We start from the raw sequence: 22,985 nt of genomic DNA on the forward strand, positions 1-22,985 counted from the left end.
AAAAATTCAACATAATAAGATAATTCTCACGACGTTTCAGCCATAACGCAAGCAGCCGTCCTCAGGTGAAGAACAGGTCTGTCGGAAAGACAGCGTCTGAATGAACACCACCAAGCTTGGCAGCGTATATTTAAGCTGGGTTAAGCTATACCAGGCGATGTAATTGACAATATTAGCCACCATGACACCCTGGATCGTTCAGGATCCCCTCCCGCTCCACGCACAAACAAGAGAACAAGTAGGGCTCATGTTTATTGCTCCCGATGAAACAGCGCCTCTGTGGACTTATCAGCAAACACACGCATCTTGGTGTCAGGATCAAATGCAAGGACACCACCACATGACATTTTCGACATCAGTTTGCGACCACGGCGACAGGGTTTCTCGAATGCTTGCGAACTACCACAGTCCCATCTTTCTACCTTGACCAGTCCTCCCGCACTCGAATACAAATGAGGATGCATGCCCGCACGACCCCCGATGGTCGGTAAAACATGGCCGGCGTGATGTAGATAGCGCGAACCGTCACTCCGATCATCAGGAGAGTGCAGTTTGTTCACCGTCTGATTTGCGTTTGAGGTGGGGAGGCGACTGATTAATCCGGCGAGAACGAGGCAAATCCAAAACCGACTCAATTACGAACTGGACGTAGTGACTCGGCAGTGAGCAGAAACCGCGTAGACCAAAACACAGGAAAAATTATATTCTTAGGTTTTTTTCGGTAAAGTCACGTAGGTAAAAAATTACTTGATGCAGCAATCATTGCTGTGACGGTTCCACCTGAAGACGGAAGCTTGTGTTGCCTCCAAAACGTCGTGATTTTTATTTTATTATTATTTTACTTTTATTAATTTTAATTTTAATTTTTCTCCCACGTGACTTTACCGATAAAACCTAAGAATATGAATCCTTGCAGTCACGAAAGCTTCAAATCTAGAAAAATTATCCCGTCTGACCGCAATTATTTCTCACTTTCTAATGATGATGCTTCTTTCCCTCCTTCTTCCCTCGCTTTCCCTCCTTGCCATGCTCCTCGGATGAGGAGGTATCCCCGTGTTTCTTCTTCTTCTCGGGCACGGGAGGGGGGTTCGTGACCCTTCCTGCGAAGAGCAGAGCCCCCGTCTCGTCGTCTCTGATGAGGAAGACGAACGGTCTGTCCACCTTCAGCTCCTCGGGAAGCCGGGCGGACGTGAGACTGATCATTATCCCCGTGGCGGCCGCGGCCTTGACTCCCTCTTCGTTGAGGGTCATGGTGGCACGGTGGATGACCTTGGAGACACGGATAGGAGTGTCCGAGATCTTGCTGAGGTCCGGAGCATTGAAGAGATCTCCAAGACCTGGGTCATGGGTGGGAGGCAGGAGGAGGAGGAGGCACACAGAGAGGGGTCAGAAGCTTTCAGGGAAGAATTGAGGATTCATTTTCATCATCATCATCATCATCTACACCTCCAGTCTTTGTCTCACGTTTTCCCCTCACCTACTTATCCCATATCTTCCCCCCTTTATTCAGATCGTTACGGGCGTGTCTTCGCTCAAACAGCGTCCTTTGCAAGAGCATTTGAGTGAAGACAGATTCGTAAAGACGGGAAAAGGGGGCATAAGTTTTAAGAAAACAATTGAGGGTCCATCATGGGACCTCCTTTGCCAGTTCCTCAATTGATAATAGTTTTTTCCCCTTTTTTGGCAACAAAACAGGTGTTAAGATGTTAAATCAACAAGCTGAAACTTTTTACAAGGAATCATGTCTGCATTAACCACAATACTTGTGGTCAGAATGCAAACAAAAAATATACTCTGATAACACTGGTCAACAAAAAATAATAATTCTGGCCTGGACTTTTGCAGCTGTTTTAGACTAATTTCAGGGTGCTGATTCCAAATCTGATCTCAGATTTGCTCTATCACATCTCATTTTATGCTATTGGCATACCCCATTTTCATTGATTTTACCCAAAATTAACTCTGTCACTTATGATTGCAAGTTGTTGCGAGTCAGTGACTGTTTTAGTGTTAAAATATGGTGCTGTATTTTTAGGATAGTGTGTTTATAATATAATTTTATGTAGATATCCACATTTATTTAATATTTTTCTTCTGCAGTTTTTATTGAAAATGCAATATTTTATATCTCAAAAACCTGATGTGATAGACAAAAACTGATGCCAGATTTGATTTCAGCACCCCAAAATTACATTAAAACCGTTGGAATACCTTATGCCAGAAAAAGTGTGTTGACCAGTGTAATAAATGCGTTGTCCTTGAAACTAATTGGTCCACACCAGAGACGGTGTCTAACACCGTTTGACACGAGGCTCAAAAGAAAGCTCTCTCAAACACGAAAAGCGGTTCTAAAGAAATTAAATTTAAATGTAGATGACTTAAAAGTGCACAGCTCCAGTAGCTTCCTAATGTCATAAGGAAGAGCGTTCCAGACGGCGGCAGAAGCAGCGCATCTGAAAGCGCCAGATGCAGTGACCGGTCTTTGTTCAATGGTTCGCCAAAAGATGCTGCTGCTGCTGGGAGGATGGATCGGAGTTTTGCGTGACGGTTTGAGATCTGGCAGAGGCTGCAAAAAAGAAAACCACCCGGATTCAGGTTTGAAAAAATCTCAATCCCAGAACCTCACCGATGTCCGTCAGCGTCTGCTTGAGGTCGCTCTCGACGTCCAAGGAAATGAGCGGCAGCTGCAAGTTGATCTTCTTCTGCACCAGCGTCTCCTCCACCAGCGTGGTCACGAGCTGGGAGGACAGCGACGACTCCAGCGCGGACAGGTTGGTGCTCACCGCGTCAGGGACGAACAGCAGCAGACTCGTGTTGCCCTGGAACTGGATTTGTGCGACCTGGGGGTTTGGAGGGGGGGGGGATCAGACTCGCCGGTGAGACGTTGAAAAGATCTCTTCTTTCATGGGAACTCCTTTGCCAGTACCAAAAAATACTAATAGGGGTTTTCCCCTTTTTTCTGGCAACAAAACTGACACCTTTTGCAAGGAATCATGCTTACATCAACCACAATACTTGCAGTCAAATGCAAAGAAAGAACAATACTCTGATAATTTATGCATGCAATCAGTTTCAAAGACAATGCATAAATTATCAGAGTATTGTTTTTGTTTGCATTTGACTGCAAGTATTGTGGTTAATGTAAGGATGATTCCTTGCAAAAGGTGTCAGTTTTGTTGCCAGAAAAAAGGGGAAAACCCCTATTAGTAAGATCTCTTCTGTTCGTGTGCGTGTGTGTATACGTGCGTTTGTGGGGAGCGGTAGTGGGTTGTCGTTGTGGGGAGCGGTAATGGGTTGTAGTTGGTGGTGGTGGTGGCTGCGTAGGTTGTAGAATGTAGATGGTATGCTGGTGGTTGGGTGAGTTATGTTGGTGATTGTGTCGTGAGTGGTGGTGGGTTATGGGAGCAGTAGTGTAACGGTTAGTGCTATGCCGTGCGACGAAACCGCTGATCGAAGTTCAATTCCCGCTCACTGCCGCCAATACCATTCACGAGTATCTGAAGAGGTCCTGGGCCTCCCCTAAGTTCACCCAGCCTCAAATGAGTATCTGGTGCAGTGTGTAAACAATGCCGCAAGGGAGACAAAGGATGGCTGAGCGTGGTGTTGACCAACAACTGCCTCCTGTGCCATGCCGGCCTTCATAGGTGCTAACTAACAGCACTTGTCCGAGCAGTTTGTTAAAGGCTATACGGGTGATCTTAATCTTTTCCCATTATTCTTACTACACTCGTTCTGCCAGAAAGTCTCACTTAGTCTAAGTTTTTATGATAGTAATTACGCTTCCTTATCCCAGGAAAATTCTAGAAGGCAAGTCCCCCCTTAACGCGTGGCGTTCTCAAGACGCGTTTTCCCTTGAACGCGGTTTTGCTTTCTATGGAACGTTTGTCACTTCGCGTGAGTATAGCGCGAGACAGACTGAGTACTCGCTAGCATGGGACGAACTGACTACTCACTACAATGCGAGTCTAGTGAGTGAAAAACGACGTGGGTGTTGGCAGCGTTGGTTAGTGATACTAGGAGCTGGTACTGTAATACCATAGTACTATTACTGTAGTACTAGAGTACTCCTCCTGCTGTACTCGTGTGAGCAGTGATACACGGAGTGCCTTTCTCTTCCTCAGTCTATATTGCAGCATCTTTGTGTATAGAGCGTTATTTCACTCCCTTGTCCTTTTTCATTTGCCATCTCTCTCTCTCTCCCTCTCACCCACTTTGTATGTAAATAAACGATAGTCACACGTTGCATACTTTTTTCTAAATACGATATAAAACACAACACATTTAGCAAGAAAGAAACATTTAAAACAAGTGTACTGTCAAATTATAACGATAGTTAATGGAACGGCACCCCCACTTGAAAAGTAATCTGTACATTTCAAAGCATAATGTACGTGTTTGCGTATGTGCGTGTGTTTGCGAGTGTCTCAGACCGTGACTGGCAGGCTGGGGTGTCTCCCCTTCTTCACGGGGTAATCACTGGCAAACATGGTGGGGACCTGCGTCTCGTTGGTTGGACTCAGGTGGAACGGCCTCGGACTCGTAGACTCAACCTGGAAGGGATTCAGCCACTTACCTGTCCAGGTAAGAGAGTGGTAAAGAGGGGTGGGGTCGAGGGGGGGGACCAGGTCAGTCCGTGGAGTTATGTAGACAGACAGGCCTCGACTTACAAACACCCGACTTACGATCGTCTGCACTGACGAACCAGCTTCCATTAGAAATATATATATTTTTTATGGTGACAAAGCGCGAACTCGCACAGGCAAACTGAACTGCGGAACTATTTTGTTCAGCGGAGCGATCCTCCTCGACATTTAATGAGTCAGCCTCGTGCACGTGTGTGTGTATATCCCACCGTGTGTCTGTTTGTGGGGAGCCATAGTGCAATGGTTAGCGATCCAAGTTTGATTCCCGCTCACGACCAAAACCAGTGACGATTATCTCAATGGGTTTTGGGCCTCCCGACTCAGCTTCAAATGAGTACCTGGTGCGATGTGTGGAAATGCACATTTGAGATACAAAGGCTGTTGGGCATGGTGCTGTCCACCCACCCCCTCGTGTGCTGTGCCGGCTTTGATCGGTGCTCGCTAACAACACTTTCCCCAACAACCTGTGAAGGATATACAGGGGATCTTTGTCTTGCGTGTGTGCATGTGTTCCCCTGTGTGTGTGTTTGTCTTGTCATCTCGGGCTGTGCTCGTGGTTTATGATAGCCAAGGCGGCTATTTTGTCATCTCAGGCTGTGCTTGTGGTTTATTATAGCCAAGGCGGCCATTTTGTCATCTCGGGCTGTGCTTGTGGTTTATGATAGCCAAGGCGTTCCTTTTGTTCCTCGGTCTGCCTTACCCTTGAAGAAAATGGCGCTCACAATAAAGAGCTGCAGATCGGCGGGAAGCTCTTTGATGAGGTCTGGGATGTGTCCTTCCGTCTTTTCGGCCACCCACTTATTTATCAGTGCCACGTCTTCCTTCACGTTCCCGATCAAGTTCTGCGGTTTGGCTTTGTGGTACTTCTCCACCGCGTCGAGAAATTGCTGCTTGATTTTGGCATCTGGTGGAAAAATTTTGATCAAGAAACAACAAGGCAAATCAAACCTGTCAAGTGAGTGCCCACGTTCTAGATGAACTTTGATTAAAACTCTGGACGAGAAGAAATTTCATCTCATATTCTTGGTTCTTTTGGTAAAGTCATGGACTCGTCCATCTGAACAACTGCCGAAATCGCTGTCAGTGATGCTAAAGTTAAGAAAAACCGCCACTTTATTCAAATTTTCTTGCTGTGTTTTTCACACCTGATGATGATTGCTTGTGTTGCAGTCGAAACGTCGTGAGAATTTTATTTTTTATATTATTATTATTTCATTGTTTCCCTTCTACGTGATTTTGCCGAAAGAACCAAGAATATGAATCCCTGCAGTCATGAAAGCTTTAAATCAAAATTGGATCTCGTTCTGGATTTATGAGCCACTGCCATTATCTCTGAGCCATTATAAATGTTCACGTGTCTTAGATGGACATACAATGTCCGTGGAAAGCTGTAGCACAGTGGTTAGTGCACTGTGTTACGAACCCTGCGAGTTGAGTTTGAATCCCTATCACGGCTAACATCAGTTGTGAATGATATCTGAACTTGCCTGAATGGTGAAGTGATAACGATCTAGCAACCGCCCATGGGGCCAACACTGCATTGAGAGGACTCATACAGCAGTGGATTCAACAATGGCCAAATAATATAAGAGTAATCAGAAGCAGGCTTCTGCTTTCTATTGTTTTTTTCTAGAGGATTAACTCTTCACCCCCTTAGAAAAACATATTTAGACGAATGTTAGATTTAGGGGAAAAAAATTCATAGCCGAAGTTAAAAAGAGACAAATGTTAAAGATTTAGTTTCCAAGATTTTTGTCTTTGCTACATCTGAACTCTCTAAGCCCTTTTTAGAACATTTTTCGAAATTCATTACAGCAGTCACTCACCCTTCTCGTCATTTGTGACTATTATATCTATGCGAGACATTGGAGACCAGGCTGTGACCTTCAATTCGCTACGATCGAGAACCCAGTTTAGTCACAGGAGGCTGAATGCCCAGATTATAACGCAGGATGTCGGCGGTGCAGGCTCAGTGGCTCTGAGCCCCCGAACCTCCTGGACTTTGTAAGCGATTCCCACATCATCACTAACCTTTGGCGGTGAAGATGCGGGCAGCGATGTTGGTGCTGTCATGGTCATGGTGCAGTTTGGAAACCAGGGCTTGGAAAGAGGCCTGGGGATTCGGGTCACGGAGGAATTGGAGACGCAGGGCGTTGGTGAGTTGAGTCTCTGTCTGATGGGCCGTGCCTAAGAAGCTCAGAGTGAGCAGCACGAGACAGGAAGAGAGAGTTCGGGGATTAGTTTCACAATAACGATGGTTGCAGAGTGGGGCTCAAATTAAATGTGAGCCAAATCAATTAACCAGCACGAGTTCATTTAACAACACACAAAGATGCACGTTGCATGTCCAAAAGCACTCAGCCTTGTCCAGACCACCAGCTCAAAATAACTTAATGCGTGCCCATTTTTGTGTTTTAGAACCCCTGACTCATGGAGTTCAGAAAATGTGGCCACCCAACAGACAGTGAAATGAAGACAGAGCTGTCGGCAGAATGCATCTTTACTAGGACCCATCAGGGCAATTTACTACAATAATGAGTCATGAATGTCCGTGTGTCCTGCGCGTGACGTCACTCCACGTCGACCAGCCCCCCTCGTTAATAACACTGGTCAACAATAAAAGAACGGTTTTTTTTGGCCTGGACTTTTGCAGCTGTTCTAGACTAATTTCAGGGTGCCGATTCCAAATCTGATCTCAGATTTGCTCTATCACATCTCATTTTTATGCTATCGGCATACCCCATTTTCATTGATTTTACCCGAAATTAACTCTGTCACTTATAATTGCAAGTTGTTGCGAGTCAGTGACTGCTTTAGTGTTAAAATATGGTGCTGTATTTTTAGGATAGTGTGTTTATAATATCATTTTATTTAGATATCCACATTTATTTAATATTTTTCTTCTGCAGTTTTTATTGAAAATGCAATATTTGATATCTCAAAAACCTTATGTGATGGACAAAAACTGATGCCAGATTTGGAATCAGCACCCCAATATTACCTTGAACCGGTTGGAATACCTTATGCCAGAAAAAGCGTGTTGACCAGTGTTATCATCCTCCACATGGACCCTCCCCCCCCCCCTCATTAATAATCATGAGCGGGTGACGTCAATCCACATCGACCAGCCCCCGTCATTAATAATAATCATGAACAGGTGACGTCCTCCAAATGGACACCCCCCCCCTCCATTAATAATAATTAGCGGCTGACGTCACTCCACATGGGAGGGGGGCGAGGTGCCTCCTCCCCCTCCTCGGTGTTAACTTACAACCCTCACTACAAAGGCAGAACCCTCACGTCACGCGATCTCCGTCACGCTGTTGAGACATCAAAGTAAAAAGGACGTCGTGATGAACAAGGGATTATAACCTTTAAATGAATATCACATCGCGGTCTGCTTTTCGCTTGCAAGTTTCAGATTGACTGCAATACACCCGTCCTTGGACGGGCAAAAGGCCAGTGTCTCATTATTCACTCTCACAGAATTCCACTGGGAGCCCATATATAGAGATGACTTAACTTTATACGAATGAGAACCCCGATATCACTTGCCTAAAGGAAACAACAGTTGACATTTGTGAATATTGGTTTTCCAGCCTGTATCGTTTTTTTCTGTTGCGATGGAGTTTTTCTTGTTGTCATTTACAAATGTAAATTCCAAGTTCACTCAATAATTATGAATGCGCGTGGCACGATATGTCTAATGGACGACTGAAATAAGACCCCCCTCCGTTTAAAATTGTGAAATAAATTAAGTCTATTTCCTAATTCGCGCAACTTACTCATTTGTGGAGTGTAAGATGACCTCGTTCAGGATGGTCCAGTCACGTACCTGTCAACCCCTTATCACCTTATAAATTGATGTGCATTTTAATGAGATGTGTGCAAACCTGGTGGCCAACTACAACAAACGTCTGACCTCTGTGATTGCCAGCAAGGGTGTTACCACCAAGTACTAAGTCATGTTTTGCAGAGGGGTCAAATACTTATATCCCTCATTAAAATGCAAATCAATGTATAACATTTTTGACATGCGTTTTTTCGGATTTTTTTGTTGCTATTCTGTCTCTCACTGTTCAAATAAACCTACCCTTAAAATTATAGACTGATCATTTCTTTGTCAGTGGGCAAACGTACAAAATCAGCAGGGGATCAAATATTTTTTTCCCTCACTGTAAATCTCAACGTTCATCCTACAAAGTCCTATCACAAGGGAGAAACACAAATTAAAGAACGCATTTTGTGTGCCCGTATTGCAACGGCTGTACGCCGTATGGACGTGAAGACGTGGCGCGCTGTGCTTTCGTGGAGGTCCCAGTGTGCACGTGTTGTCGGCAGTGTGCACATGCTGTGGTGGGAGTGTGCACGTTCTGCCTGCTGTGTGCACATGCTGTGGTGGGAGTGTGCACATTTTGTCTGCAGGTTCTCATGGGGAAGTGCACAAATCCATCTCTCGATCCTGTGGAAGTCATCACGGGCCAACGCAGCGTCTTTTTTTCTCTGTATCATACCAGAGCTCTGGGGCGATGTCTATTTTAAAAACAATATGTGTAGGGTCCAGTCTGGTTGCAATCTCATCAGTCTGGAAGGGCAAACGTATGTGTCATAGCAATACAACTGGAGAACACGCATGCTGCGCATACGACTCTACGTCTAATTTGCAGGTGGACCAAAATCAAAAGATGAACGAAGATCGGTGGCTGAGAGCGAGTTCGGTTGCTTTGCAAAGCAGAACAAAATGCAGGGTGAAAAACGAACCGACGTCACAGTAAGAAACATGAACATCGACAAGAAAAGTGAAACAAGCTGTGACTAAGTGTGGAGTGATTTTGATTGAATTAAGAGACAGAAAACTGGAACTCGTAGATTAGAAATAGCACGCAAGTTAGAGAGATTATATTCACTGTTAAGAACAACACTGGTCAACACACTTTTTCTGGCATAAGGTATTCCAATGGTTTGAAGGTAATTTTGGGGTGCTGATTTCAAATCTGGCATCAGTTTTTGTCTATCACATCAGGTTTTTGAGATATCAAATATTGCATTTTCATTAAAACTGCAGAAGAAAAATATTAAATAAATGTGGATATCTACATAAAATTATATTATAAACACACCATCCTAAAAATACAGCACCATATTTTAACACTAAAGCAGTCACTGACTCGCAACAACTTGCAATCATAAGTGACAGAGTTAAATTCGGGTAAAATCAATGAAAATGGGGTATGCCGATAGCATAAAAATGAGATGTAATAGAGCAAATTTGAGATCAGATTTGGAATCAGCACCCTGAAATTAGTCTAAAACAGCTGCAAAAGTCCTGGCCAGAAAAAAAAAAATGTTGACCAGTGTAATTAGTGGGCTTGGGGCAGTACACGTCATGGACAGTGCCGGATGAAGCTAGTGCGGGGCCTGTAGCATATGTTATAAAGAGGCCCTAAATATTACAAAAACACTTGCATTTTACAACACATACATTTTAAACTTGCATAGTAAAGGCTTTTTTTCATTTGCTATACAGCCAGATAATACGACAAATCGCTAGCCTTAAAAGCCCCAGTCGTTCATAAAAGTTGAAGGCGGTATGGTACTATAGTAATAGAGCAAGTGCAGAAACACTGAACCGGAATCGATATCTTGAAAGCATTTAGCTACTTCTGCTACTCGGATCATCCGGCACTGGTCATAGATAGAATTGACCATGTCCAATGGTCGAGACTCTTCACAGAGTGGCAGCAGAAATAGGAAGGATACCACGAGGAGCTGCATCCGTTATGGAGATGAGTCGATGAGATAGGATCGTGCGCAGGAGCTAAACGGAATGTTAGAGACGTCGTTGTCTGGGGGGAGGCATTCATCCAGCGATGGACTGAGCGTGCCGGGAGCTCCTCTCACCAGCCAGTAGCATCATGAGCGCTGCAGAGGTGGTGAGAGGCGAGAAGAGGACATTCTGGCCCGGTGATGCCTCGCCCAGTTTGTGGAAAAGTTGGAAGCCCAGGTCCGCCTGGGAACTCGCGAGGCGAGACAGCGCGAACGGAGAGATGGCCTGGGAGGGTGAGAGTGGGAGAGAGGAGACTGTGAGGCGTTGTGTGTGGGGAACGGGGAGCAGTGGTGATGGTGAACACTATGAGTGTGATGCTGATGGGTTAAAAATTGATGGTGGTGATGATTGAAAAAAATGATGATGATGGTTATGAGTGTGGTACTGATGGGTTCAAAATTGATGGTGGTGATGATTGAAAAAAATGATGATGATGATGATGATGATGGTTATGAGTGTGGTGCTGATGGGTTCAAAATTGATGGTGGTGATGATTGAAAAAAATGATGATGATGATGGTTATGAGTGTGGTGCTGATGGGTTCAAAATTGATGGTGGTGATGATTGAAAAAAATGATGATGATGATGATGGTTATGAGTGTGGTGCTGATGGGTTAAAAATTGATGGTGGTGATGATTGAAAAAAAATTACGATGATGATGATGATTATGAGTGTGGTGCTGATGGATTCAAAATTGATGGTGGTGATGATTGAAAAAAATGATGATGATGATGATGATGGTTATGAGTGTAGTGCTGATGGATTCAAAATTGCTGGTGGTGATGATTGAAAAAAATGATGATGATGGTTATGAGTGTGGTGCTGATGGGTTAAAAATTGATGGTGGTGATGATTGAAAAAAAATTACGATGATGATGATGGTTATGAGTGTGGTGCTGATGGATTAAAAATTGATGGTGGTGATGATTGAAAAAATGATGATGATGGTTATGAGTGTGGTGCTGATGGGTTAAAATCGATGGTGGTGATGATTTTAAAAAAATATGATGATGTTTATAAGTGTGGTGCTGATAGATTCAAAATTGATGGTGGTGTTGATTTTTTTTATGTTGGTGAATCTGATTCTCAAAATGGCGATGCTGGTGGTGGTGAAAGTTGAACTCCACATTCTCATGACATGATGCAGTTTCCTCCAGACGCGACCTCTTACCGGCTTCGCCGAGACGGGAGGGGCACCCTGTGAGGGAGGGGGGGAAGGGAAGAGTGGGATCGTGAGGCGAGTCGTAGGATCCCCTATTTATCCAAGAGGTCAAACGCCGGCTCGTTGCGACATATGATGCATTGCCTCTTTCGCAAGAGGCGACGTGATTTACATAAAACCATTTAGAATACAGCAACATTTTAAATTTCGATTTAAAGCTTTCGTGACTGCAGGGATTCATATTCTTGGTTCTTTCGGTAAAGTCACGTAGAAGGGAAATTATAAAATAAGAAAAATAAAATATCATTAAAATGCTCACGACGTTTCGATTGCAACACAAGCAATCATCATCAGGTGTGAAAACTACAGCAAGAAGATTTAAGCTGCCTTTCCAACACACCGGTGTGCTGTACTAGTGACGAATTGGCCACGTTCTGTTTACTTGACAACCCTTACTAGTTGGCTGTGTCGGGTGGTGGCGGGTTTTAACGACACATTTTATATATTTACAGCGATCTAACCCCAAAAAAACTCTATTATAAACAATATTGCATCTGACAAATACAGTCCGTATCTATGGAAAATTGCTTTACAATAGTGAATATGTGGTGAAGGACAATCCCTATGGAAAATTACTTTACAATAATGAATATATTTTATTATGTTTAATTTTTATTATTTTATTATTTCCATTCTACGTGACTTTTTCCGAAAGAACCAAGAAGATGAATCCCTGTAGTCACGAAAGCTTTAAATCGAAAAATGAATGTGGTGAAGCACAATCCGCGATAACTCGTGAGATGCGTACGCAGGCTGAGCAAAGACTAAGGCGCGTTGGTAGCATCTAGAATAATCCAGCAGCATCCCATCTTGTGCGATGACGATGATGATGATGATGCTATGCCGAGGCAGCCGTACAAACCGCGTATTCCTACTCGCGTGAGCTAGATCCGTTCGCTCGATCGCGTTATATCCAATTCGCATCCGCGTTAGTAAAAAAAAACAAGTGTTCCCTCTTGATTTGAAGCTTTGCCTGATTACGACCGCTTGTGTTGCGATCGAAACGTCGTGATTTGTTTCATTTTGTGTTCCCTAAAATATTCATTGTGTGACATCAACTTCGCGTGATGAAAACGACGCGTTGTTGGAGAACAGACTTTACAGGCTATGTTAATCACTATTTTGTACGTTTGAAACGTTTAACTATTTACAGGAAATAAAATGAGGCGTTATGGAAAGGAGATGAGGGAAGAGTTGGAAATAACCGATACTGCCTGGAATGTGAGCACATCATCTTGAGGCAGAGGAAAGAAAAGCGGGAAAACTAAAAAGGTTCAAACGAACACATTTACGATGACCTTGGTGAGCCTAGATTGCATTTTTTTTATTCGCAATCAGTTTCATTTTTTAAGAATAATTACATTTATATCGTAGCTTTTCAACAAGGATCTCAAAGCGCTGCACAGGACATAGTAGCGGCAGCAGACACTCAGCAAAACAATAATAACGATATTACAAATAGATTTTTTGAATCCATTTACGAAATAAACCTAAAGTTTAATTAGTGGAAGCGTACGAATAGGTTTTAAGATGCATTTTTTAAAAATGTCCACAGCCTCAGACATCCAAATTCGCGAGTTAACTAATTAATAAATTCCATTTATATAGCGGATTTTCAACAATAATCTCAAAGCGCTGCACATGACACAGCAAGCATGAAAATAATCAAAATACATTTTAAGAATCCATTTACTCAATGAACGTTTGACGAGTGGATGCGTATAACATCGGTTTCATTTTTTTTTCAATGTCCACATACTCTTTAGAGAGATTCCCTGAAATATTGTGGAAAGCGCGTTAAAAAGCCTGGGGGCTACAGGGGGAAAAATCTCAGTCAACGATACATCGAAGCGTCGACCTGGGAATTCAGAGAAGATCTGCATCACAATTGATGGTGGTGGTGATTTAATGATGGTTGATGCTGATTACACTGGTCAGCAAAAAAAAACTTTTTTTTCTGGCCTGGACTTTTGCAGCTGTTCTAGACTAATTTCAGGGTGCTGATTCCGAATCTGATCTCAGATTTGCGAAATTAACTCTGTCACTTATGATTGCAAGTTGTTGTCAGTGACTGCTTTAGTGTTAAAATATGGTGCTGTGTTTTTAGGATAGTGTGTTTATAATATAATTTTATGTAGATATCCACATTTATTTAATATTTTTCCTCTGCAGTTTTTATTGAAAATGCAATATTTGATATCTCAAAAACCTGATGTGATAGACAAAAACTGATGCCAGATTTGGAATCAGCACCCCAAAATTACCTTCAAACCCTTGGAATACCTTATGCCAGAAAAAGTGTGTTGACCAGTGTTATCAAAATGGCAATGGTGGTAGTACTCCAATTTTAAAATGCTGCTGATTCTCTCTTCAACACACCGGTGGGCTAAAGACGTGAATTATTTTGTCCTTTGAAAAACGTGACACATTTTTTACTATTTAGCCGTGTCGGGTGGTGGAGGGTTACGACACATTTATAAATAACGCGATCTGACCCAAAAACCTATATTATGAATAATATTGCTCGCAAAAGCCTGCTACGTGTTAAACTGAGTGAAAAATATGATAATTGTTTTTTTACCCTTTTATCAGGCAACAAAACTGACACCTTTTTTACGAGGAGTCATGTTTGTGTAGTGGTGGTATTGACGTGCGCCGACTGTGACAGTGATGGATCACGGGGCGGCGCGGGGTGCGGGGTTGGGCACGCGTTGTGGGCGTGGTGTGGACGCGCGCGCCGGGAGTGACAGATGACGGGGCGGCGCGGCGTGGGTGGTGAGGCACGATGAGATGTGGGAAAACAGGATCGTAGCCAGCGCCCGGCGATTGGTCGAATAAGTGGGTGCTCGCAGCGACGTCCGCAGGTGGGGTATAAAGGGGGACGCGCGAGAGCACTCGGGGAGAGTTACCCAGTTGAAGACCCGAAGACGGAGCTGAAGACCTAGTGCCCCGAGACCCCTAGTCCCGCCGTCCTTGTGGGGACCGGGGCCCTGTGTGGCTCGGAGGCGAGGCTGTGGGACCCGGGGTCCGACGCCCCCGTGGGTCGGGCTGGGGACCCACAGTCGAGACGGATACCCCGGGCAGGGAGTGTCCCGAGTAGCTCAGTGGCGTTAGTCGCCGAGTAGCTAAGTGGGTGGTTGTCACCCGAGATACTAAGTGGATGTTGGTCATCCGAGTAGCTCAGTGGGCGTTAGTCGCCAAGTAGCTAAGTGGGTGTTTGTCACCCGAGATACTAAGTGGGTGTTTGTCACCCGAGATACAAAGTAGGTGTTAGTCACCTGTGAACGAGTTTGATAAAATAAAGAGTGTGTTACCCGTGAAGTCGTCTCCCGCCGAGTTACTACATTACAACTGGCGTCAGAAGTAAACCTGTCTTCAAGGAGTATGGACACGAGGAAGACTACCCGTACCCACGAGCGAGGTCGGGACGACGACGGCGTACCGGGGACACCGACCTCGGGAGTAGAGGACGAGGAGTTGCCGCCGATGCAGCACTTCGCGGTGATGGCCGACGCTCCGCTTGCCTCCGACACCAGCCTCCAGGACGCGCACGCCCGCTTGGCGGAGTTGCTACTCGCCGCCGCCGCTGTCTTGGCCGACATCTCCGTTCCGGCGAGCGGAAAAAACGGCTGCGGGGGTCGTGGAGGAAGCGACGGTGGAGGATTCCCGCCAAAGGGCGCTTCGCGCCAAAAGCCTGGAAGTTGCCGCCGTTTTTGGGGGGCCGCCACCGATTGGCGGGAAAGACGGACACCACGTGGCCGGACACCTCCGCGCAGCGCAGCCCACGTCATCAGCGCGCGCCGGAGCCCTCCATTTTGCGCCTGACAACCGAGCCGACATTTTACACAACTACAGCGGAGCGCGGGAAAATCTCTCCGACGTCGACGACGATCGGGTCCTCCAGCAAAGATTGCCCGCGCTGTCGGCGTTCAAGGCGGATGGGGGCGACTGGGGAGCCTTCCAACGAAGGTTCCTCGCTCATCAGGAGATGTCGGGGTGGTCCGACACCACTGCCCTGCGTGCGTTGCCAGCGATGCTTGACGACGACGCGCTTGCAGCCTTCACATCTGCTGCAAGGTCGTCCCGCTCTACGCTCCAGGCCGCACTACACCTGATGGCGAAGGTGTTCGGGCCGCCCTCCACGTGTCGCCACCAGTTCTACGATCGGCGGAAGGTGGCTGGAGAAACGACGCTCGCCTATCGCACGGCACTACTCGCCTTGGCGGACGCAGCTTTTCCCCGCATGGATAAGGAGGGGAAGGACGCCATGGTGACGGAGCAGCTGCTGGTGTTGGCCCACGAGTTGGGGGTCCCCATCAACGTGGCGGACGAGATGGATATCTGCTCCCTGGCGATCGCCACGAGCATCCACGCGTACGAGGTCCTCAAACGCAAGCCGGGGGTCGTCTGCAAATGGGCGGGGAACGCGGCACTGGCCGCCACGATCGCCGAACCTCAGCCAGCTGCGGTGCAGGAGCAGGCCTTCGCTGCATCGCGTCCGGGGGAGTGGAGAACGGGAGGTCGTTCGCCCACACGTTCGCCCCGCAAGCTGGAGCAACCGAAACCTACGACGTCCGTCGTCTGCTACAACTGCGGCCTTCGGGGTCACGTCGCAGCCGGGTGCCGGGCCCCGCGTCAGCGCGCCACAGGACCACGTCGGGACGACGACCAGGGCCACAAGTCATCCCAACAAAACCCGGCAAGTCGCGGCACCTCACACGTTCGGTCCACAAACACGGCACATTCGGGTCGCCGCTTGGCGGTGGGGGGTTCGCGGCTGGGTGCCGGGGGTTCATTTCGGCGAGGGGGGTCCGTACGCGGCCCGCAAGCAGTCGAGTGGTCCGAATTGGCCCACAGGATCGTGGCTGCGTCGGCCGGGTCGTCCGTGGTAACGGGGTTCATTGACGGGGTTGAGGTCCGGGTGCTTGTTGACACGGGTGCGTCGGCCACCATCATCTCGGACCTTATTTATAACATTCTTCCCGTCCAAAGTAGACCCCTTCTGCCAGTAGACGTGCCGTTTCATGCGGCGAATGGGGGATCCCTGGGGATCATCGGCCAGATTCGGGCGACTATTTGCATTGGTGACATCAAATTGGCGGGCCCTATTTTTGTATCATCATCGCTGGCCGTTCCCTGTTTGCTAGGTACGGACTTTTTGTCCAAAATGCCCATCAAAATTCTCATAGATCAGGCCTGCATCGAGCTTCCGTCAGGTCGGCGGCTTGCGTTCTTGACGAGCCCTACCAAAATACGCACGGTTTGTGCGACGGTGCAGGCGCTGGCAACTCAGACTGTAAGGGTGCCCCCGGGATCGAAAATGTTGGTACCCCGTCGGTTGAGGAAGCCACTCGAGGTGGGCGCGGTGGCACAGGGGGTGCCGTTGGGGCCGTCTAACAGGGCCAGAAGGGGCCTCGACTTAGCGGTTGCTCAAACCATGGTGAGAGGGGACAGTGAGCCGTTCGTAAGGGTCCTGAATACGGGGTCGCGGCCGGCCGAAATTGCGCAGGGAACGGTGCTGGCTCACGCCGCGCCGCTACCCGTTGGGGAACGGCTCGTGTCTCGGGCGGATTTCGCTGTCGAGTCGCGTCCTCCAAGTGATGAGGGGACAGAGTGGTTGGACTCGTTGTGTGCCGGTTCTGCTAACTTGTCCAAAGTGCAATTGGGAGTCGACGCTCCCACGGGGAGGGATTCGCTGTTGTCATTGCCCCTCATTGAGTGGGGCCGTCTCCAAATGTCCGACAGCTCCCTACTTACGCTACGTCGAAAAGTTGGCGCTCCCGAGGTAGGGGATGCGCGGGTCGGTTCCTGGGTGTGCAGACAGGGCCTTTTGATGAAGTGGGACAACATGTCCCGGGGTCACGTGCTCGTTGTGCCTGTTGCTATGCGGGGTAAGGTCGTTCTGGCAGCTCATGAACGGCTCATGCATCTGGGTTTTCAAAAAACGCTCGCCCTAATCCAGCGAGACTATTATTGGCCGGGGATGGGTAACGACGTGGCGAACATTCTTAAGGGATGCGTAGGGTGCGCCGAAAGAAAACCGCCACCATGGGCAGCTAATCCACCGCTGCAATCCATTCAAGTTTCGCGCACAAACGAATTGGTTGCGTTGGACATCTTGGGGCCCTTTCCTGCTACACCGAGGGGAAATAGGTTCCTGCTGGTTGCCGTAGAATACTTCACCCGATGGCCCATGGCATGGCCACTCGCCAACCAGTCGGCTGCAGCGGTGGCGGACGCCTTCGTCCAGGGTTATGTTTTGGACAAGGGCGCCCCCGAACGCTTGCTGACGGATCATGGAAATAATTTTTCGAGCGGTTTGTTGCGCGAGGTGTGCGACCTGTTGGGTACAATGATAGTGCGTACTTCCCCCTACCACCCGCAGACTGACGGGATGGTTGAGCGTCTGAACAGGACGATTACGTCTATGTTGTGCCAACAGGTCTGCGACGATCAGGTTGATTGGGACTTACAGGTGCCGGGGGTACTCGCGGCCTATCGAATGGCCCCTCATGCGGCGACGGGGTTTTCCCCATTTTTTCTTATGTATGGGTGGGAGGCCGATCCGGCCATGGACGTCCAACTGGGGATTTCCCAGCCACGTGCAAAATCTAAATTGGCAGACCACATCAAATTTAATATCGCAAAATTGACTGAAGCACGGGAGGCGGCGAGGTTGAATTCGCGGTCGCGGCAAATTGCGAACGAGAGATTGCATGAGCGGAGGGTGCATACGCATGATTGGAAACCAGGCGATAAGGCCTGGCTGCATTGTCCACATGCACCGTTGGCTACGTCCCCCAAGTTGTTGAGACCTTGGAGGGGACCGGTGGAAATTGTGCGGGTTGCACGACCCCAGAGTATACAGATTAAATGGGAAAAACGCCGTTGGTACGTGCACCCCTCCCGACTGAAGCCCTATGCGGCACCGTGTGACCCCGTTCTGTGCCGTAACGACCGGGCGTGTGATGTGACCGTCGACTCGGGGAGGGAGGTGTCGCAGGCTGCTCCTCACGTGTTTCCACCTGACCCACCCCCAGGTGCCTCGGGCTTGACGGCTGCTGACCGTCGGGAGCCTGAACCCCGCGGCACGCACGGGTCCTCGGTGCCTGGCCGATGTCTTTCTGAACCGCTGGCACCACCGGACGTTCAACCGCGTCTGGTGCCGTACGACGGACCGGCAAGGCGGACTCGGGCTAGGGCACAACAATTTTCATGAAGACGTTTTTTTCTCAACACCGAGCTCGCCCGGTGTTCCCCTCTGCCGGGGTAATGTCCCGTTGTAGGGACGCTCGGAAAGGATGGGACACTGCACGAGTCGAAAGAAAAAAAAAAAATTTCCATTTATTTTCCTTTCTGCATACACATTGCTATTGTCACTCGCCGGTTTGTATATATTGTTCTATTGTCGCGGTGGCATTGGTTGATGGTTGCGGATGGTAGTGTTCGCGTCGTGTTGTGTTGTTACGTTAGTTGTTCTTGTTGTTGTGTTGTGTTACGGGGCACACAGGGCGGTTTGTATATTTTTATAGCAGCCGGGTCGGCTGCGAGCTATGTGGTAGGGGGTGATGTAGTGGTGGTATTGACGTGCGCCGACTGTGACAGTGATGGATCACGGGGCGGCGCGGGGTGCGGGGTTGGGCACGCGTTGTGGGCGTGGTGTGGACGCGCGCGCCGGGAGTGACAGATGACGGGGCGGCGCGGCGTGGGTGGTGAGGCACGATGAGATGTGGGAAAACAGGATCGTAGCCAGCGCCCGGCGATTGGTCGAATAAGTGGGTGCTCGCAGCGACGTCCGCAGGTGGGGTATAAAGGGGGACGCGCGAGAGCACTCGGGGAGAGTTACCCAGTTGAAGACCCGAAGACGGAGCTGAAGACCTAGTGCCCCGAGACCCCTAGTCCCGCCGTCCTTGTGGGGACCGGGGCCCTGTGTGGCTCGGAGGCGAGGCTGTGGGACCCGGGGTCCGACGCCCCCGTGGGTCGGGCTGGGGACCCACAGTCGAGACGGATACCCCGGGCAGGGAGTGTCCCGAGTAGCTCAGTGGCGTTAGTCGCCGAGTAGCTAAGTGGATGTTGGTCATCCGAGTAGCTCAGTGGCGTTAGTCGCCGAGTAGCTAAGTGGGTGGTTGTCACCCGAGATACTAAGTGGATGTTGGTCATCCGAGTAGCTCAGTGGTCGTTAGTCGCCAAGTAGCTAAGTGGGTGTTTGTCACCCGAGATACTAAGTGGGTGTTTGTCACCCGAGATACAAAGTAGGTGTTAGTCACCTGTGAACGAGTTTGATAAAATAAAGAGTGTGTTACCCGTGAAGTCGTCTCCCGCCGAGTTACTACATTACATTTGCATAGAATGCAAACAAAAACATAACTCTGATAATAAATGCACTGTCCTTGAAGTTGATTCGTCCACACCCGAGACTGCTTTCCTTAGAGCCTAGTCTCACATGGTGTTGGACCAGATGACGCCAAAAGGCGCACAACTCAAAGACAATGCACCATCAGTGTATGAGAGCTCGGGGTGAAACATTTACACCATTGGTACCTCATTTGCCAGTAAAAAATATAATTATAGTTTTTTTACCCTTTTATCTGGCAACAAAACTGACACCTTTTTTTTACGAGGAGGTCTATGCAAACATGACTCCTCGTAAAAAAGGTGTCAGTTTTGTTGCCAGATAAAAGGGTAAAAAAACAATTATCAAACTGAGTGAAGTTTAACTCCACGTTCTTATAACGGGATCCACTTTGCAACAGACATGGCCTCTTACCGGTTTCACCGAGATGGGAGGGGCGGCCTGTGAGGGGGGGGGGGCAGAAGGGAAGGGAGTGGGATCGTGAGGAAAGCCATAAGATCTGCGATTTATCCACAATCTGAAATACCGGGCTCGTTGTGACATATGATGCATTGCCTCTTTCGCAGGGGGGCGAGACGTGATTTACATCAAGCCATTTACAATACAACAGAGTAAAACACAAAAACATAACATGAGAATACATTTACCCATTTTTTCTGGCAACAAAACAGCTGTGTTAAGATTTTGATTGAAAGCTTTCGTGACTGCAGGGATTCATCTTCTTGGTTCTTTCGGTAAAGTCGCGTAGAAGGGAAATAATAAATTGATAAAAATAAAACATGATCAAATAATTCTCACGACGTTTCGGCCACAACGCAAACAGCCGTCCTCAGGTGAAGAACAGGTCTGTCTTTCCGCCAGACCTGTTCTTCACCTGAGGACGGCTGCTTGCATTGTGGCCGAAACGTCGTGAAAATTGTATTTATTATTACGTTTTATTTTTATTATTTTATTATTTCCCTTCTACGTGACGACTTTACCGAAAGAACCAAGAAAATGCACGGATTGTCTTCGAAACGGATTGGCCTACACCAGATACAGCAGCAGCAGCTTTGTTCTCTATGGACCAGTCTCACCAGCAGTGTCAGACGAGAGAACGACGCCAACATGTGAACAGTACAAGGACAATGCCACGCGTATCGGAGCGTTTATAACTCGGGGTGAGCAGCTATATCATGGGATGGCTTTTTTTCATGAAAGTATGAAAGCTAAGAATAGGTTTTACTCTTTCTATCAATAAAACAGGAGTTGTGTTAAGATGTTCAAACAGCAAATAGATACGAGACGAGGCCGATAAAGAAGGCTGCTCCTGCTGCCTCTGGTGTAGGCCAATCAGTTTAAAAGACAATGCAACATAGATTATTATCAGAGCAATGTTTTTTTTCTTCTTGGTTCTTTCGGTAAAGTCACGTAGAAGGGAAATAATAAAATAATAAAAATAAAACATAATAAAATACAATTCTCACGACGTTTCGGCCACAACGCAAGCAGCCGTCCTCAGGTGAAGAACAGGTCTGTCGGAAAGACAGCGTCATTCACTGACAGCCATTCAGACGCTGTCTTTCCGACACACATGTTCTTCATAGACTCACACATAGACCCATAGACCCGCACAGAGACCCATAGACTCGCACAGAGACCCATAGACTCGCACAGAGACCCATAGACTCACACAGAGACCCACAGGCTCACATAGAGACCCACAGACTCACACAGAGACCCACAGACTCACACAGAGACCCATAGACTCGCACAGAGACCCATAGACTCGCACAGAGACCCATAGACTCGCACAGAGACCCATAAACTCATCACACAGAGACCCACAGACTCACAAAGAGACCCATAGACTCAATCGGTCGTGTTAGTTCACAACCGCTCGGCACAGACCCACGATGCTTCACTCACCGGCTTTGTGCGCCCGTGATGGTCCGCGACTCCCAGGGAGAGAATGGCGATGAGGAGTGAGACGAAGAGAGGGGAGAGGCGAGCCATGGTGACGGTCGCTCTACACACACAGGGAAGGCGTGGGATGACAGAGGGACACAGGGAGAGACGGGATTATTGTAACTGTCCTGGTTTGAGTGTATTGGTTTAGCAATGTTTGTTTGTTGTAGTACAGAGTTAGACTGATGGCCTTAATCTAAGTTGTCTTGTGGTTGTTGTTGGTTGTTTGACTTGCATCCCACTGGGATTTTTGCACACAGCGTTGGTGTACGGTGTTTGCACTCAGTCACATACTCACTTTAAGATGTTTTTTGGTTCATGTTTTTGTTTTTTGTTTGTTGCGGTTGCACCCGATTCAAGAGCCGAATGGCTCACAGGGCTCTACACCTAATCAATGAACTTGAACTTGAGGAGGCAAGTTGTACTCATCTCGTGAAGGAGCATAAAGCATCGTGCGACACCCGGTCATCCTCGCAGCAGAGGTCGCAACCGGGTACCCGATACCCGTACCCTACCCGATACCCGTACCCTACCCGATACCCGTACCCTACCCGATACCCGTACCCTACCCAATACCCGTACCCTACCCGATACCCGGCTACCCGTACCCGGCCGGGTACGGGTACGGGTAACCGTTTGCGACCCTGGTGCGGCCGGGTACGGGTACGGGTAGGCCGTGAGTCACTGGTGAGTCACCGTTTGTCACTAATTTCCCAACGTCTTGTCTCTTCTCACAATTCAAGTTCCTAGAATCAACCCACCCGCGCCTGCAACGTGGCTTCATCCCAGAGGTCGCAATCAGGTACCCGATACCCGTACCCTACCCGATACCCGGCCGGGTACGGGTAGGGTACGGGTATGGCCGGGTACGGGTACCAGTTTGCGACCCTGGTGCGGCCGGGTACGGGTACGGGTAAGGAATCAAAACCCGTTTGCGACCTCTGTATAAGCAGCAGCGGCTTTTGGCTAACCATCGAGCAAAGACGATCAGC

At 47.9% G+C, this 22,985-nt stretch overlaps 1 protein-coding gene across 1 annotated transcript; it reads right to left on the bottom strand.

Moving 5' to 3' along the window:
• Positions 1–262: 262 nt before the first annotated feature.
• On the bottom strand, positions 263–22,097 carry LOC144735419 (pigment epithelium-derived factor-like). Its single transcript, XM_078617820.1, has 9 exons — positions 21,955–22,097; positions 20,461–20,487; positions 11,643–11,669; positions 10,545–10,695; positions 6,675–6,830; positions 5,344–5,547; positions 4,431–4,573; positions 2,627–2,840; positions 263–1,337 (listed from the first exon to the last, which is right to left on the bottom strand). Exons 1-9 carry the CDS (start codon positions 22,039–22,041, stop codon positions 976–978), a joined length of 1,371 nt encoding a protein of 456 aa, XP_078473946.1. The 5' UTR covers positions 22,042–22,097; the 3' UTR covers positions 263–975.
• Positions 22,098–22,985: the final 888 nt, after the last annotated feature.

The sequence above is a fragment of the Lampetra planeri genome, chromosome 55 (genome assembly GCF_965212315.1).
Source record: "Lampetra planeri chromosome 55, kcLamPlan1.2.h2, whole genome shotgun sequence".
NCBI classification, from domain to species: Eukaryota; Metazoa; Chordata; class Hyperoartia; order Petromyzontiformes; family Petromyzontidae; genus Lampetra; species Lampetra planeri.

Bases quoted from the DNA above. Each gene is read 5' to 3' on its own strand.
- LOC144735419 (XM_078617820.1), bottom strand. From the start codon at position 22,041: ATGGCTCGCCTCTCCCCTCTCTTCGTCTCACTCCTCATCGCCATTCTC. The intron at 2,841-4,430 runs GTCTGAGACACT...CCAAACCCCCAG, and splicing joins ACCCCAGCCTGCCAGTCACG to GTCGCACAAATCCAGTTCCA. The intron at 1,338-2,626 runs GTGAGGTTCTGG...CCCATGACCCAG, and splicing joins GCAGACGCTGACGGACATCG to GTCTTGGAGATCTCTTCAAT.